The sequence below is a fragment of the Mobula hypostoma genome, chromosome 23 (assembly GCF_963921235.1).
Source record: "Mobula hypostoma chromosome 23, sMobHyp1.1, whole genome shotgun sequence".
NCBI classification, from domain to species: Eukaryota; Metazoa; Chordata; class Chondrichthyes; order Myliobatiformes; family Myliobatidae; genus Mobula; species Mobula hypostoma.
The window spans coordinates 53,608,130-53,626,594 of record NC_086119.1 but is presented as its reverse complement, the minus strand read 5'-3'; the positions used below and the strand labels follow the sequence as shown (position 1 = coordinate 53,626,594).

At 44.8% G+C, this 18,465-nt stretch overlaps 1 protein-coding gene across 3 annotated transcripts in view; it reads left to right on the top strand.

Annotated features, from left to right (window-relative positions):
• Positions 1-15,302: 15,302 nt before the first annotated feature.
• rcc1l (RCC1 like) overlaps positions 15,303-18,465 on the top strand; it is a 37,269-nt gene continuing 34,106 nt past the window's right edge. For 2 of the 3 annotated variants that reach the window (XM_063031559.1, XM_063031560.1), the window contains exons 1-2: positions 15,303-15,925; positions 18,000-18,129. In XM_063031559.1, the coding sequence (XP_062887629.1) occupies positions 15,626-15,925; positions 18,000-18,129 (430 nt within the window). In that variant the 5' untranslated portion in view covers positions 15,303-15,625. Of the gene's footprint in view, positions 15,926-16,044; positions 17,874-17,999; positions 18,130-18,465 lie in introns of those variants that run through there. The other variant, XM_063031561.1, reaches the window with a different exon arrangement.

Below are 18,465 nucleotides of genomic sequence, written 5' to 3'. Positions count from 1 at the left end.
CTATACACGTATTTTCACCCCGGTTGGCTTGGTAGGTACTCCCCATGAGAAGTAAAGTCTCTGTGGGAAGAGAGGGAACTGAAAAATAGCAGTAAGCTTATAGATACCTTCCTGAGAAGGGGGTATTTGAGAGAAGAACAAAGATTTCCAATATAAAAACAAAATGTCTCATCAGAACTGGGACATTTACAAAACAGCTGTGTTCTAGGTTGCAGAGAGGAGGCAAAAGTAGTATTGATGATAGAATTGAATTGACTCTACATCCTTCACACATAGGAGTAAAAATCTTTACGTTATGTCTCCGTCTGAATGTGCAATGTGCAAATTATAGTAATTTGTAATAAAATAGTATTTGCAGTAAGATATACAACAGAACAGTCAATATAGCTGATGGTCTGGTGGTGGAAGCTGTTCTGGAGCCTGTCGGTCCTGGCTTTTATGCTGCAGTACCATTTCCCGGATGGTAGCAGCTGTAACAGTTTGTGGTTGGGGTGACTCAGGTCTCCAATGATCCTTCAGGCTACCTTTACGCACCTGTCCTGAATAGTGGGACGTTCACATCCACAGATGCACTGGGCTGTCCGCACCACTCTCTGCAGAGTCCTGCGACTGAGGGAAGTACAGTTCCCATACCAGGCAGTGATACAGCCAGTCAGGATGCTCTCAGTTGTGTCCCTGTAGAAAGTCCTTAGGGTTTGGGGCCTCATGCCGAACTCTTCAGCCGTCTGAGGTGAAAGAGGCTTTCTTCACAGCTGGTATGTACAGACCAAGTGAGGGCCTCAGTGAAGTGTATACCGAGGAACTTGAAGCTGTTCACCCTCTCAGCCCCATATCCATTGATGTCAATAGGGGTTAGCCCGTCTCCATTCCTCCTGTAGTCCACAACCAGCTCCTTTGATTTTGCAAAATTGAGGGAGAGGTTGTTTTCATGACACCACTGTGTCGGGGTGATGACTTGCTCTCCGTAGGCTGCCTCGTTATTATTTGAGATTAGGCCAATCAATGTAATATGATCTGCAAATTTAATTAGCAGATTGGAGGTGTGGGTGGCGACACAGTCATGGGTATACAGAGAGTAAAGGAAGGGGCTTAGGACACAGCCCTGGGGGGTCCTGTGTTGAGGGTCAGAGGGGCTGAGGTGAGGGAGCCCACTATTACCACCTGCTGGCAATCTTGACAGGAAGTCCAGAATCTGACTGCACAAGGCACAAGGTCTCTGAGCTTCTTGTCAAGCCTGGAGTGAATTATGGTGTTGAATGCTGAACTGTAGTCCAAGAACAGCATTCTCACAGAGCATCCCTCCTCTCCAGGTGTGAAAAAGGATGAAAGGGAATGGTGTTGACCAAAATGGTGTAGGCAGCTAGTCCAGGTTCTCTGCAACTTAAAATGTGTCTATTTGCTAAATCATCTTAATTCAGGGAGAAAAGCTATTAATTTGAAACATTAGTTCTATTCCGTTCTCCACAAATGCTGCCAAGCCTGCTGAGTATTTCCAGCATTTTCTGGTTTTATTTGATAAACAGGAAGAGCCCCAGTTGATGTATATACAGTTCCCTGAAGGAAAAGACAAACACCAGGCAGGCTATAGGTATCACTATGAGGATTGAGGAATTGCTTCACTGAACAAGTGGCAAAGGCTCATGCCCCACGCCAGAGGCTCAAACAGGACACTGAGGAGGTCCTGCATTAGGGAAGTACCATCATTGAAATAAAATATGAAACGGAAGTATGTATAAGAACCTATTGTACTACTTCTGGGAAGGGTAGTTTATACCTTATGCCCAGTTTAATTTTCACTGAAGAGCGAATTTCACCCATAAATATAATTTTCTCATGGCAGGGAATAAACAGTTGATGTTTCGGGCCTATATCTTTCACCAGGACTGGTCCTGATGGAATGCATCGCAGGGTACTGAAAGAAATGGCAGAGGTTATAGTTGAGGCTTTGGTGATAATTTACCAAAATTCTCTGGCCTCTGGGCGGGTCACGGCAGACTGGAAGAAGGTGAATGCCACGCCACTGTTCAAAAAGAATGTAGGCAAAAGGCAAGTAACTGTAGGCCAGTTATATTTAACATCTGTAGCTGGGAAAATGTTTGAATCTGTTGTAAAGAAGAAATAGCAAGGGATCTGGAAAGAAATGGATCCATCAGGCAGATGCAGCATGGATTCAGCAAAGACAGGTCCTGTTTGACAAACCTACTGGAGTTCTTTGAGGATATAATGAGCGCAGTGGATAGAGGGGAACAGATGGACGTTGTTTACTTTGATTTCCAGAAAGCACTCGATAAGGTACCATATGAAAGACTTATCCATAAGGTAAGGATGCATAGAGTTGGGGGTGATGTATTAGCATGGATAGAGGATTGGTTTAACCAATAGAAAGCAGAGAGTTTGGGATACATGGGTTTACTCTCGTTGCCAATCGGTGGTGAGTGGTGAGCCGCAGGGGTCGATGCTGGGCCCACAACTGTTCACAATATACATAACAATCGGGAAGAGGGGACTGAGTGTAGTGTATCTAAGTTTGCTGATGATACTAAATTGAGTGGAATAGCAAATTATGCAGGGATATGGAGTCTGTAGAGAGATATAGATAGGTTAAGTGAGTGGGTAAGGGTCTGGCAGATGGAGTACAATGTTGGTAAATGTGAGGTCATCCACTTTGGAAGGGAAAATGGAAGATCAGATTATTTAAATGGTAAAAGACTGCAGCAGGCTACTGTGCAGAAGGACTTAGGAGTGCTTGTGCATGAATCACAAAAGGTTGCTTTGCAGGTGCAGCAGGCTATCAAGAAGGCAAATGAAATGTTAGCCTTCATTGTTAGAGGGATTGAATTTAAGAGCAGGAGGTTATGTCACAACTGTATAGATTACTGATGAGGCCACACTTGGAGTACTGTGTGCAGTTCTGGTCTCTCTACATGCGGAAGGATATACTGGCTTTGGAGGCAGTGCAAAGGAGGTTCACCAGGTTGATTCCAGAAATCAGGGTTAGACTATGAAGAGAGATTGAGTTGCCTGGGACTACTTGCTGGATTTCTGAAGGATGAGAGGAGATCTTATAGAAACATATAAAATTATGAAAGGGATAGATAAGATAGAGGCAGGAAAGTTGTTTCCACTGGTAGGTGAGACTAGAACTAGGGGACATAGCCTCAAGATTCAGGGGAGTAAATTCAAGCTGGAGATCTGAGGGTAATGGGTAATTTATATATACTGTTTCTAGAAGAGGGAAGACGACAGAATGTCTATGGTGGGTACAGGGGTGTCTTTGATTACTGAGTCCACGGAGGGGAGTTTGGTTTCCATGATGTGGCCACATCTCATCACAGGCCTCTGCAGTTACATGCAGAGCAGTTGTCATACCAAGCGGTTATCCAGATAAGACGGTTTCTGTTGTGCATTGATCTTGTAAGGGTCAATGGCAACAGGTCAAATTTCAAAGTTCAAAGTAAATTTATCAAAGTACATATATGTCACCATATACAACACTGATATTCATTTCCTTGCAGGCATTCACAGTACAACAGAGAAACTCAATAGAATCAATGAAAAGGTACACACAAAGACTGATAAACAACCAATAAACAAAAAGACGAACTGTGCAAGTTAAAATAAAGTTAAAAAGTAAATAAATAATACTGAAAGCATGAGTTGTAGAGTCCTTGAAACCGAGTCCATTGGTTATGGGATCAGTTCAGAGGTGAGGTGAGTAAAGTTATCCACACTGGTTCAGGAGCCTGATGTTTGAAGGGTAATAACTGTTCCTGAACCTTGTGGTATGAGATCTAAGGCTATTGTACTTCCTGATGTCAGCAGCAAGAAGAGAACATGGCCTGGATGGTGGGGGTCCTTGATGAAGGATGCTGCTTTCTTGTGGCAGCATTTACTTGTAGATTTGCTCAATGATGGGGTGGGCTCTTCCTGTGATTGTCTGGCATGTCTACCACTTTTTGTACACTTTACCATTCTTGGGCATTGGTGTTTCCATACCAGGCTGTGATACAACCAGTCAGGCTACTCTCCACTGTGCAGCTATAGAAATTTGTCAAAATTTTAGATGATATGCCAAATCTGCTGAAATGTCTAAGAAAGTACAGGTGCTGTCAAGCCATCCTTCTGTTGGCATTTGCATGCTGGCCTCAGGACAGATCCTCTGATATGGTAATAGCAAGGAATTTAAATCAGAATCGGGTTTAATATCACTGACATATGTCGTGAAATGAGTTAACTTTACAGCAGTGGTACAATGAAATACATGATAAATAAATATACAGAACAAAAAAAAACTAGTTACGTTGTTTATATATGTCCATTAAATAGTTAAGTTAAAATAAATAATGCAAAATAACAAATTTAAAAAATTGTGAGGTTCATGGGTTCAATGTCCATTCAGAAATCAGGTGGCAGAGGGGAAGAAGCTGTTGCTGAAACACTGAGTGTGTGCCTTCAGGCTTCTGCATCTCCTTCCCAATGGTAACAGTGAGAGGAGGGCATGTCCTGGCTGTTGGACATCCTAGTGATGGACATCCTAGTGATGGATGCCACTTTCCTAAGGCATTGTTCCTTGAAGATGGCTTGGATAATTGGTACCCACGATGAAGCTGACTAATTTTACAAGTTTCTGCAACTTACTTTGATCATGTCTCATTACCAGACGGTGATGCAGCCAGTCAGTATGCTCTACACAGTACATTTATAGAAGGTTTAGAGTGTTTTAGTTGACAAACCAAATCTCCTCAATCTCCTGAAATATAATCACCGTCTTGCCTTCTTTATAGCTACAGATTAGCGAGGGCTACTGAGGTGACTTTAAACTAGAATGGTTGGGGAGTGGGAATCAAATTAAAGAGGCTAGGCGTGAGGAGGTTAGTTCACAACAGGGGGATGGGAACCAGTGCAGAGAGACAGAGGGGTGTAAAGTGAGGGTAGAAGCAAAAAGTAGTAAGGAGAAAAGTAAAAGTGGCAGGCCGACAAATCCAGGGCAAGCATTAAAAAGGGCCACTTTTCAACATAATTGTATAAGGGCTAAGAGAGTTGTAAAAGAGCACCTGAAGGCTTTGTGTGTCAATGCAAGGAGCATTCGTAATAAGGTGGATGAATTGAAAGTGCAGATTGTTATTAATGATTATGATATAGTTGGGATCACGGAGACATGGCTCCAGGGTGACCAAGGATGAGAGCTCAACGTTCAGGGATATTCAATATTCAGGAGGGATAGACATGAAGGAAGGGGAGGTGGAGTGGCGTTGCTGGTTAAAGAAGAGATTAACGCAATAGAAAGGAAGGACATAAGCCAGGAAGATGTGGAATTGATATGGGTAGAGCTGCGTAACACTAAGGGGCAGAAGACGCTGGTGGGAGTTGTGTACAGGCCACCTAACTGTAGTAGTGAGGTCGGAGATGGTATTAAACAGGAAATTAGAAATGTGTGCAATAAAGGAACAGCAGTTATAATGGGTGACTTCAATCTACATGTAGATTGGGTGAACCAAATTGGTAAAGGTGCTGAGGAAGAGGATTTCTTGGAATGTATGAGGGATGGTTTTTTGAACCAACATGTCGAGGAACCAACTAGAGAGCAGGCTATTCTGGACTGGGTTTTGAGCAATGAGGAAGGGTTAATTAGCAATCTTGTCGTGAGAGGCCCCTTGGGTAAGAGTGACCATAATATGGTGGAATTCTTCATTAAGATGGAGAGTGACATAGTTAATTCAGAAACAAAGGTTCTGAACTTAAAGAGGGGTAACTTTGAAGGTATGAGACGTGAATTAGCTAAGATAGACTGGCAAATGACACTTAAAGGATTGACGGTGGATATGCAATGGCAAGCATTTAAAGGTTGCATGGATGAACTACAACAATTGTTCATCCCAATTTGGCAAAAGAATAAATCAAGGAAGGTAGTGCACCCGTGGCTGACAAGGGAAATTAGGGATAGTATCAATTCCAAAGAAGAAGCATACAAATTAGCCAGAGAAAGTGGCTCACCTGAGGACTGGGAGAAATTCAGAGTTCAGCAGAGGAGGACAAAGGGCTTAATTAGGAAGGGGAAAAAAGATTATGAGAGAAAACTGGCATGGAACATAAAAACGGACTGTAAAAGCTTTTATAGATATGTAAAAAGGAAAAGACTGGTAAAGACAAATGTAGGTCCCCTACAGACAGAAACAGGTGAATTGATTATGGGGAGCAAGGACATGGCAGACCAATTGAATAATTACTTTGGTTCTGTCTTCACTAAGGAGGACATAAATAATCTTCCAGAAATAGTAGGGGACAGAGGGTCCAGTGAGATGGAGGAACTGAGCGAAATACATGTTAGTAGGGAAGTGGTGTTAGGTAAATTGAAGGGATTGAAGGCAGATAAATCCCCGGGGGCCAGATGGTCTGCATCCTAGAGTGCTTAAGGAAGTAGCCCAAGAAATAGTGGATGCATTAGTGATAATTTTTCTAAACTCGTTAGATTCTGGACTAGTTCCTGAGGATTGGAGGGTGGCTAATGTAACCCCACTTTTTAAAAAAGGAGGGAGAGAGAAACCGGGGAATTATAGACTGGTTAGCCTAACGTCGGTGGTGGGGAAACTGCTGGAGTCAGTTATCAAAGATGTGATAACAGCACATTTGGAAAGCGGTGAAATCATCGGACAAAGTCAGCATGGATTTGTGAAAGGAAAATCATGTCTGACGAATCTCATAGAATTTTTTGAGGATGTAACTAGTAGAGTGGATAGGGGAGAACCAGTGGATGTTGTATATTTGGATTTTCAAAAGGCTTTTGACAAGGTCCCACACAGGAGATTAGTGTGCAAACTTAAAGCACACGGTATTGGGGGTAAGGTATTGATGTGGATGGAGAATTGGTTAGCAGACAGGAAGCAAAGAGTGGGAATAAACGGGACCTTTTCAGAATGGCAGGCGGTGACTAGTGGGGTACCGCAAGGCTCAGTGCTGGGACCCCAGTTGTTTACAATATATATTAATGACTTGGATGAGGGAATTAAATGCAGCATCTCCAAGTTTGCAGATGACACGAAGCTGGGTGGCAGTGTTAGCTGTGAGGAGGATGCTAAGAGGATGCAGAGTGACTTGGATAGGTTGGGTGAATGGGCAAATTCATGGCAGATGCAATTTAATGTGGATAAATGTGAAGTTATCCACTTTGGTGGCAAAAATAGGAAAACAGATTATTATCTGAATGGTGGCCGATTAGGAAAAGGGGAGGTGCAATGAGACCTGGGTGTCATTATACACCAGTCATTGGAAGTGGGCATGCAGGTACAGCAGGCAGTGAAAAAGGCGAATGGTATGCTGGCATTTATAGCGAGAGGATTCAAGTACAGGAGCAGGGAGGTACTACTGCAGTTGTACAAGGCCTTGGTGAGACCACACCTGGAGTATTGTGTGCAGTTTTGGTCCCCTAATCTGAGGAAAGACATCCTTGCCATAGAGGGAGTACAAAGAAGGTTCACCAGATTGATTCCTGGGATGGCAGGACTTTCATATTAAGAAAGACTGGATGAACTGGGCTTGTACTCATTGGAATTTAGAAGATTGAGGGGGGATCTGATTGAAACGTATAAAATCCTAAAGGGATTGGACAGGCTAGATGCAGGAAGATTGTTTCCGATGTTGGGGAAGTCCAGAACAAGGCGTCACAGTTTGAGGATAAAGGGGAAGCCTTTTAGGACCGAGATTAGGAAAAACTTCTTCACACAGAGAGTGGTGAATCTGTGGAATTCTCTGCCACAGGAAACAGTTGAGGCCAGTTCATTGGCTATATTTAAGAGGGAGTTAGATATGGCCCTTGTGGCTACGGGGATCAGGGGGTATGGAGGGAAGGCTGGGGCGGGGTTCTGAGTTGGATGATCAGCCATGATCATAATAAATGGCGGTGCAGGCTCGAAGGGCCGAATGGCCTACTCCTGCACCTATTTTCTATGTTTCTATCAATATGTTGCATCCAGGTTAGGTTCCTCAGAGATGTTGACACCTAGGAACTTGAAATTGCTCTCTCTCTACTGCTGATCTCTCTATGAGGATTGGTTTGTGTTCCCTCATCTTACCCTCTCTCAAGTCCACAATCAGCTCTTTGGTCTTGCTGACATTGCGTGCAAGGTTGTTGCTGTGACACCACTCCACTAACTGGTTTTTCTCACTCTTGTACCCTCTTTTGTCACTATCTGAAATTCTGCCAACAATGGTTGGTATTATCAGCAGATTAGTAGATGGCATTTGAGCTATGCCTAGCCACACAGTCATGAGTGTAAAGAGAGTAGAGCAGTGGGCTAAGCACACACCCCTGTGGTGCACCAGTGTTGATAGTTAGTGAAGTGGTGATGTTATTTCCAATCCGCACAGGTTGTGATCTTCTGGTTAGGAAGTCGAGGATCCAGTTGAAGAGAGAGGTACAGAGGCCCAGGTTCTGTAGATTTTTGATCAGGACAGTAGGAATGGTGGTGGTAAATGCCGAGCTATATTCAATAAACAGCATCCTCACATAGGTATTTGCATTGTCCAGGTGATCCAGGGCTGCTTGGTGAGCCTTGAGATCGTGTCTGCTGTAGACCTATTGTGGTGATAGGCAAATTGCAGTGGGCCCAAGTCCTTCCTGAGACAGATGTGGATTCTAGCCATGACCAACCTCTCACCTCTGATCCCCTAATAAGCACTGTCTCCCATTTCTTCCTCCTGTAGTCAATAATCATCTCTGTCATTTTGATGATATTGAGTGAGAGGTTGTTGTTGTGGCACCATTCAACCAGATTTTCGATCTCCCTCCTATAGGATAATTATATGCCACCTGATTTCATTCTTCATGAGCCTCCTGAGGAAATAGAGGTAATAGTGAGCTTCATTGGCTGCATGGTTAGACCAGGACAGACTATTGGCAATATTCAATCCCAGACACTTTTAGATCAGCTCTCTCAATCTCAACACAATTGATGTAGACAAGAACATGTGCACCACCTCTATTCCTGAATTTTTGTTTTACTGACATTGAGGGAAAGGTTGTTTTCATGACACAATATTACTAAGCTCTCTATCTTCCTGTACTCCGGACCTCTTATTTGAGATATGGCCCACTATGAAGGTATCATTTGCAAAACTGTAGATGGAGTTAGAGCAGAACCTAGCTACAAATTCTGAGTAGATTTGGGTGGGGGGGGGGGTTCAGAACATAACCTTGTGGAGTGTCAGTGTTTAGAATAATCATGACAGAGGTGTTATTGCCTATTCTGACTGATTACCATCTGTTGGTCAGGAAGTCGAGCAACCAGTTGCGATGGAAGTGTTGACTCCCATGGTCCGGAGTTTGATTGGAATTATGGTATTGAAGGCAGAGCTGTAGTCAGTAAACAATAGTCTAATGTGTGTGTGTGTTTGTCCATCGTCAACGTCGATGAGGACCTCAACACCATTATTGATGGTGTCGAGACTAGCGCGTGATTTGGATTTAAGTGAGGGAGAGTTGCGCAGCGTCAGCCTCACTCTCTCTTCCCAATTCCCATCTGGATCCAGTGGCAAGACAGAGTCTAGACGGCTGGAGATGGGACTAGGCGCAGTGGATGACCAGGACGTCTTCTGTGTCTTGTCCTGCTCTACACGTTCCACGACGCTTGCAGAGACCGCCTTCTTGACCGTTGGACCTTCCATTGGTCTCGTCCGCTTAATCCGCCAGAATCTGTCTTCACATGCTGGGATAGACAACTCCCTGTCTCACCGAGGGTTTGAGACCCGTCGGCTACCCTCAACTGGTTTAGCCGGCTTGTCGAAGCCGTTGCCCGGGGTGTGGCCGCTGTCGCATGCAACCAGCTACGGGGAGCCACAGGTGAGAGCTGAGTGCCAGGTGGGGACCAAAGGTGGACTAACTGCCTTGAAAAGGACGCGGCATGTTACCCCACCAGAGGTGCTACCCCTCCCTGACACCCCATACACCCCAATAGTCTAATGTAAAACAAGAGAAAATCTGCAGATGCTGGAAATCAAAGCAACACACACAAAATGCTGGACAGTATCAATGGAAAAGAGTCAACAGTGGACGTTTCAGGCTGAGACACCTTCATCGGGACTGGAAAAGAGAGATGAAAAGTCAGAGTAAAAAGGTGGGGGGAGGAGGAAGAAGTACAAGGTAGTAGCTGATAGATGAAATCGGGAGCGGGGAAGAGGTGAAGTAAAGATCTGGGAAGTTGATTGGTGAAAGAGATAAATGGCTGGAGAAGGGGGAATCTGATAGGAGAGGACAGAAGCCAATGGAAAAAAGGGAAGGGGACGACCACCAGAGGGAGGTGATGAGCAGATAAGGTGAGAGAGGGAAATGAGAAAGAAGAGTGGTGAAGGGGGAGAACAATTACCAGAAACTCAAGAAATCAATGTTCATGCCATCAGGTTGGAAGATACCCAGACGGAATATAAGGTGTTGCTCCTCCAATCTGAGTGTGGTCTCATTGAGGCAGCAGAGGGGGCCATGGACTGATGTGTTGGAATATGAATGAGAAGTAGAATTGAATTGGTTGGCCTCAGGGAGATCCCACTTTTTCTGGTGGACAAAGCGGTCTCCCACTCTACGTCTGGTCTCACCAATATACAGGAGGCCACACTAGGAGCACAGGATGACTCAAACTGACTCACAGGTGAAATGTTGCCTCACCTGGAAGGCCTGTGTGGGGCCCTGAATGGTAGTGAGGGGGGAGGTGTAGGGGCAGGCGTGGAACTTGTTCAGCTTGCAAGGATAAGTACCAGGAGGGAGATCAGTGGGGAGGGATGAGTGAACGAGGGAGTCACATAGGGAGCAAGTCCTTATATAGATTGGTTGACCTTGAGGTAAAGAATTGGTCATTATTTTACCAACTGGAAGACCACAATCTGTGCAGACTGGTGATGACATCTCCTCCTTGCTGACGATCAACACTGCTGTACCTCACGGGTGTGTGCTTAGCCCAATGCTCTACTCTCTCTATATCCATGACTGTGTGGCTAGGCATAGCTCATGATACAACCATTGTTGGTCGAATCTCAGATGGAGACAAGAGGGCGTACAGGAGTGAGATATGCCAACTAGTGGAGTGGTATCGCGGCAACAACGTCAGTAAGACGAACAAGCTGATTGTGGACTTCAGGAAGGATAAGACAAAGTAACACATACAAATCCTCATAGAGGGATCAGAAATGGAGAGAGCAAGCAGTTTCAAGTTCCTGGGTGTCAAAATCTCTGAGGACCTAACCAGGTCCCAACATATTGATGCAGTTATAAAGAAGGCAAGACAGTGACTATACTTTATTAGGAGTTTGAAGAGATTTGGTATGTCAACAAATATACTCAAAAACTTCTATAGATGTACAGTAGAGAGCATTCTGACAGACTGCATCACTGTCTGGTATGGGGGTGGGGGGGGGCTACTGCACAGGACTGAAAGAAGCTGCAGAGGGTCATAAATTTAATTGGCTCCATCTTGGGTACTAGCCTACAAAATATCCAGGACATCTTTAAGGAGTTGGTGTCTCAGGCAGTGTTCATTATTAAGGACCTCCAGCACTTGGGCTGTTTTTTCTCACTGTTACCATCAGGTAGGAGGTACAGAAGCCTGAAGGCACACACTCAGCGATTCAGGAACAGCTTCTTCCCCTCTGCCATCTGACTCTTAAATGGACATTGAACCTGTGAACACTACCTCACTTTTTTAATATATACTATTTCTGTTTTTGCACAATTTTTAATCTATTCAATATACATATACTGTAATTGATTTACTTATTTATTATTATTTTTTCTTCTTCTTCTATATTATGTATAGTGCTGAACTGTTGCTGCTAAGTTAACAAATTTCATGACACATGCCAGTGAGAAGAAACCTGATTCTGATTCTAAATGGTAGCAACAAGAAAGACTAATATTCACCTCTCTTCATCCATCACCACTCACTTCTAATAGGCCAAACTCAAGAATTCCTTTGTCCACACTCAATTTTGCCAAGTAAAACAGAGCCTATGTGCTTCTAAAAGTGTGTGGGATATTCTTAGTTTGAATTCTCCTCAGGTTCTCTCCCAGTACATGATCTATTTTTGCTGCTTTGCCCTGAAATGACATAGTTGTATGAATTTTTCTGCTAAATTCTACTCTTTTAGACCCATCTTTGAGTCTTGTTATTTTCATTTTGTTATTAATACCACCCATAAGCCTGCAGATTCCCAGCCTGCTTCCTGTAAGATCTCATTCCAATGCCCCGTTACTCCATTGCGTGGTATCTCTTCTGATAATGCCATCCTTCATACTATTGCTTCAGTTGATCTTTCTTTCTCCTTCACTGTGAATCTTTATCAAGAATTCTATAAACCCCAGTGAACAATATCCATCCCCATACTCTCAGAAATACAGTAGGGTTCCTTTGCCCTCACCTACCAATGAAACAGCCTCCGTGTCCAATGAATCATCTCCAGCACATGGTTTCCACCAAATACATACACCTTAGAAACATAGAAAATCTACAGCATATTACAGGCCCTTCGACCCACAATGTTGTGCCAACCATGTAACCTACTCTAGAAATGGCCTAGGATTTCCCTACTTCATAACCCTCTATTTTTCTAAGCTCCATGTACCTAAGAGTCTCTTAAAAGTCCCTATTGTATCCACCTCTACCAACATTGCTGGCAGTGCATTCCACACACCCACCACAGTGTGTGTGAAAAACTTACCTCTGACATCCCCCCTATACCTACTTCCAAGCACCTTAAAACTATGCCCCCTCCTGTTAGCCATTTGATCCCTGATAGCCTCTGGCTAGCCACATGATCAATGCCTCTCATCATCTTATATACCTCCATCAGGTCACCTCTCATCCTCCGTCACTTCAAGGAGAAAAGGCCAAGTTCACTCAACCCATTCTCATAAGGCACGCTCTCCAATCCAGGTAACATCCCTGTAAATCTCTTCTGTATCCACATGCTTCCTGTAGTGAGGTGACCAGAACTGAGCACAGTACTCCAAGTGGGGTCTAACTAAGGTCTTATATAGCTGTAACATTACCTCACAGCTCTTTCAACAACACTGTCAACCTGCACAGCAGCTTTGAGTGTCCTATGAACATGGACCCCAAGATCTCACTGATCTTCCACACTGCCAAGAGTCTTACCACTAATATTATATTCTGTCTTCAAATTTGACCCACTGAAATGAACCACTTCACACTTGTCTGGGTTGAAGTCCATCTGCCACTTCTCAGCCCAGTTCTGCATCCTTTCGAAGTGCCGCTGTAACCTTTGACAACCCTCCAGATTATTCACAACACCCCCAACTGTTCTGTCATCAGCAAACTCACTAACCCACCCTTCTACTTCCTCATCCGGGTCATTTATAAAAATCTCAAAGAGGAGGGGTCCCAGAACAGATCCCTCTGGAACACCACTGGCTACCGTCTTCGATGCAGAACCCAACACAGAACTTGTCTCCTATCCTTTCAGTATTGTACTCCTGTAACACTCTAGGTTCATTCATAAATCACTAACAACAGACTCCTTACTAATGAATGTGAAAAAAGCAACTCTTGCTCTTTTTGAAGCCATCCCCATGAGCCAGTTTTCCAGGTAAAGCCACAATTAGGGCCATGCACTAAGATATTGCATGGTTATTCAAGATGGGCAGCAGGGATGAACAGGGTAATTACTCACCAGAAAAATAACAAATTTCACAACGTATGCCTGTAATATTAAACCTGGTTCAATGTTAGCAGTAGGGATGCTACTCGGAAACATCTGGGGTGGGATCAATGATAGATAAGGTTTTGTGACTTTGTTAGGGGAAGATCCTGTCTGACAAGCTGGACATCTACATTTTCATTTTTAAAAGATAACAAAACACGATGAAGTTGATGAGGTTCACTTAGACTATATGACAAATTATTCCAAATGGTTAGAGCTCATGGGATCCAAGCAAAATTGACAAATTTAATTTAAAATTACTAACTTACAAACCTGTAAGATATGTGTCTATGTGTCTATATGGGAGCAGGATTAGGCCTTCGATCATGGCTGATTTATTTTCCCTGTCAACACCATTCTTCTGTCTTCTCCCCATAACTTTTGATGCCCTTACTAATCAAGAACCTATCAATCTCCACTTTAAATATACCCAATATACTGACCACCACTGCTGTCTTTGGTAATGAATTCCACAGATTCACCACCCCTGGCTAAAGAAATCCCTCATACCTGTTCTAAAGGACACCCTTCTATTTCTATTCTGGTTCGAAATTCTCCCACTATTGGAAATACCCTCACCACTTCTCCACAGCTTTCTTGACTTCTCTCTGTCTCACCCTGCCTTCTGTGTAAGGAAATGATCCCACACTCCCAGTTCCTCTGATCCCAATGAAGGGTCCTGACTGTTTATTCCCCTCCACAGATGCTGCCTAACTTGCTGAGTTCCTCGGCATTTTGCGTGTCTTCCCCATCCCTGTTGTATTTAATCTGATGATGCAATTTTCTTTACAGTTGCCTCTGAAATATCTTGGTGAACTGTGGCCCCTCCCCTGCCAGTCCACTTGTATTTCAACAGTTTCCTATGCCTCTGGTCTTGTCACACCTCCTCCAAGACAGGGCAAGGTCAGAGTTCTCCGGTTCTCACCTGCCTCGGCATTCAACATATTCTCCTCAATTTCTGCCACCTTTATTTTAAAGATATGTGGTAAACCATGTATATAGGTTGTAACTGGGTTACCTGTCCGGACATGCCTGGACACACCCCTCTGCTGACCGCTCCTGTGGGTCCTCCACAGACCCCTGAATAAAGGCGATTGTGTCACTGCTCCCCCCTCAGTCCAGGACAGATATTCAGCATGGACGTAGATCCATTTTAGTGTTAATAAAAGCCTTTCACTATTTACTCTACTTCCAGTCTTTTGGAGTAATTGATAGTGCATCAAGGTATTCTACTGCCATCACATCTTTGTCTTTCCTCCTCTTTCTGCATTTCAGGATTGTACATTTCACGAATCCCTGACTCACTCTTCCATTTGCACCAACCAGTCTAAACCTTTCCTTCTTCAAGCACTTTTAAAGTAGCTCATTCTGGACAACGGACTGAAAAAGCTACTCCCACGGCTTCCTATTAAATCTTTCCCCTCTAACCTTAATTTTTAACCTTAAACGCTCTAGTTTTTGATTCCCCTAATTCTGGTTTAAAAAAATACTCTTTAATGACCCGCATGATTTTAAATAAATTAAATTGCGGGTTTTCGGCTGTTAACATAATCTGGATGGGCACTTCACAGGACGCCCGCATTCAATGCGAGTGTCTCACCCCATCTTACCCAGCGGCCGAGCCGCAACTCTAATCGCTCCTTTCGCAGCAAACGCTGTGCTGCCCGTGTTTCTGATCTTCAGCCCCTGTCGTTCTCCGCTCGCCCGCCGACGTTTTCCCCACAGAATCGACAGGGGAGCCTCGACTGACTCTGCCCTCCGTCTCACCGCTCACTGCCCGGTGCTGCTACCTCCACCTCTCCCGAGTCCCGGTGTGCGGAGCCCGCCGAACGGCAGCGCCGAGCCGGAGCCGCGCACACCGGGCCGCGGGCCGAGCGGGATCAGTAACCCCGACGGGCGGCCGGTCGGCCGGCCAGGCCTGAGCATGACTTCACGGTTGTGGCGACTGGGAGGCTGTTGGCAGCTCGGACTGCGATGGTGGGGGCGAAGGGAGGCGTCCACTCCGGGCCGGGGGCTGAGGGAGGCGCCCTCCCCGGGCCGTTCGATAGTGGAGCGGGACGACTCCCCGACAGCCCGCTACATGGGGAAAGGCCGCAGACAGAGCCGCGTGTTTGTGTGGGGATATGCCCACACCGGGGCCTTGGGCCTCGCCGCTGCTGCCCGCCGGAAAGCCGCGAGTATGCAGCTGAGGCCTCGCCGCCTGGAGCTGGAGTCGGAGTCGCGGGTGAGAGGCGGCGGGGACTGAGGGAGGAGGCCGGGCTCAGGCTGCGGGGAGAGGTTGGGTTTTATCGGCGCGGGGGTACAACCAGCAGCCTCCGGTTCGGAGGACGGGAGACATACGGGCAGACACGTGTGAGAGTCTGCGGCAGCTGGAGGGACAGGGCAGCGCCTACAAAGTACAGGAGGAACTCAGCAGGTCGGGCAGGGACGTTTCGGGCTGAGACCCTCTGCCGTGTCAGTCTGGGAATGGGAAGTGAACACAAACAGGGCACACCAGCAGCAATACTCCATCAGCATTTAGTTTATCACCAAAGACTGGCGGATTTCTACAGATGTTCTGACTGATATGCAGGATCACAAGAGGCACAACATGGGCACAATTGTGGCATCCAATACCAAACACACACCGTCTGGGATAATGCCCTCTCTCATTGCTACCATCGGGGGGAAGTTAGGAGACTAAAGACACACACTCAAGATTTTAGGAACAGCTTCTTCCCCTCTGTCTTTAGATTTCTGAATGGCCCATGAACACTACTTCACTATTCCTCTTTCCGCACCATTATTTGTTTGTTGTAGGAATTTTTATGTCTAACACTGTACTGCTACCACATAACATTAAACTTCATGACATATATCAGTGATAATAAACCTGATTCTGATTCGGAACTGGAATTGAAATCGGGATTCTGGCTGCTGCAGCAGACAGAGCAAAGGTACTTAATGAAGTAGTACCCCAATCTGTGTTGGATCTCACTGATGGGCTGCATTAGGAGCTCCGAATTCAATGAATAACACTGACAGATTCACAGGTCCTGATAAGAGTCATGGTTTGAAATGTTGAGTGTTCATTCCCCTCCATAGATGCTACCTGACCTGCTGAGTTCCTCCAGCATTTTGTGTATGTTGAGATGTGAGGAGGAATGTTTTTTTTACACGTGATATGGAGTTCACTGTCTACAAGGATGGTGGAAGCAGCTAATGAGGATTTTCCAAAAATGGCTTGGAGAGACACCTTGGGGAAATTATTCGAAGAAAGGGGTGGAGGGATTGAAAAGAGAATTAACTTGAACTGATGCGTTTAGTGGTCTCCTGTGCAATAGTGATTCTGGGGGTCTGTAGGTTGGTTTTAAGGTGCATTTCAAAGGAGGAACAAGGTTGAGAGGTTCAGAGAGGGAACTGCAGAGCTTGAAGCTTGGTAGCTGGAGCTAGTGGTGTGGACAGATTCATTTGGAAATGCTCAAGGGTTGGAGAAGGGAGGATAAGTTATGGGGCATGGAGCTGTTGGAGATTTCAGAGATGGGGCAAAATGATAGTGGAATTTGACAACGAGAATAGTTATATTTAAATCACGGCATTGCTGAAAGTGAGGAATTGAAGGAGAGTTATGTGTTACCCAAGTTTAAAAATTCAGACTCTGTAGAAAAGGGGGAGAGAGCTGTTTACCTCGGTAAAATTGGGTGTGATTTATGGTCTCAGTGAGGGCTACATATAAACACAAAGATGGGGGATAGGTGGAATGTTCAAGTATTGCAGAAAGCAACTGATAGTAGCTTGTAAGAGCAGAGATCATTTTGAAAAGTTAACGATAATTGATTTTGAAACAGAGGGTAGGGTACCCAAGGAGTAGGGATCAAGACGATGGGTTTACATGGGAGGAAGTGAAGTTGGAGTACCTGCAGTTTAATGGGAGCCAGGTCATAGGAATAGTAGTTGGGCCTTGTTTGGTTTTGAGAGGAGATGGAAGCGAAATGTGGGAAGGTTCAAAGCTGGACATCTGGGAATTCTGGGGAAGGTTGGGGAGCTGGAGGAATGGAATGGTTTGGAATGACAAAGAGGTTTGTAGGTTGAGCTGGGGTTGGAGGAGACAGAAACAAATGAATAGAAGGTGAAAGTTTACACTGGAGAAGAGAAGGCAGAATAATTTTTCCAGTCCGGAATTTTCCTGAAAGGTGAGTGGTGGTTGTGTAAGTCTGTTTGATTTAAGTTTTGTGCTGTAAGTGTATCTGATATATTATTGTTGAACTTGATAAATTCAAGATATAATTGTTCACAAAATGTTCTCATTCATGCAACAGATCTCCTCTGCAGCATGTGGTTATGGATTCACATTACTGTCTTCACAAACCACTGACATCACCAAGCTGTGGGGAATGGGCCTAAACAGCGATTCTCAAATTGGATTTCACAGGAGTCGACAGGACAGGAGTGAGTTGCTGTTTACTCCATGTTTAGTTTTACTCGATCGGAGATCTGAGTTCAGTGTTGAGATTCTCATGATTACAGAGAATGATAATTCCTCCCTTGGTGTCTCTGGTGTTTCCATAACCATAACCATATAACAATTACAGCACGGAAATAGGCCATCTTGGCCCTTCTAGTCCGTGCCGAACGCTTACTCTCACCTAGTCCCACCGACCTGCACTCAGCCCATAACCCTCCATTCCTTTCCTGTCCATATAGCTATCCAATTTAACTTTAAATGACAACATTCCTAGAGATTCATCCCATTCCATTTAAATTTATTCCTGTGTTGTTTTACAA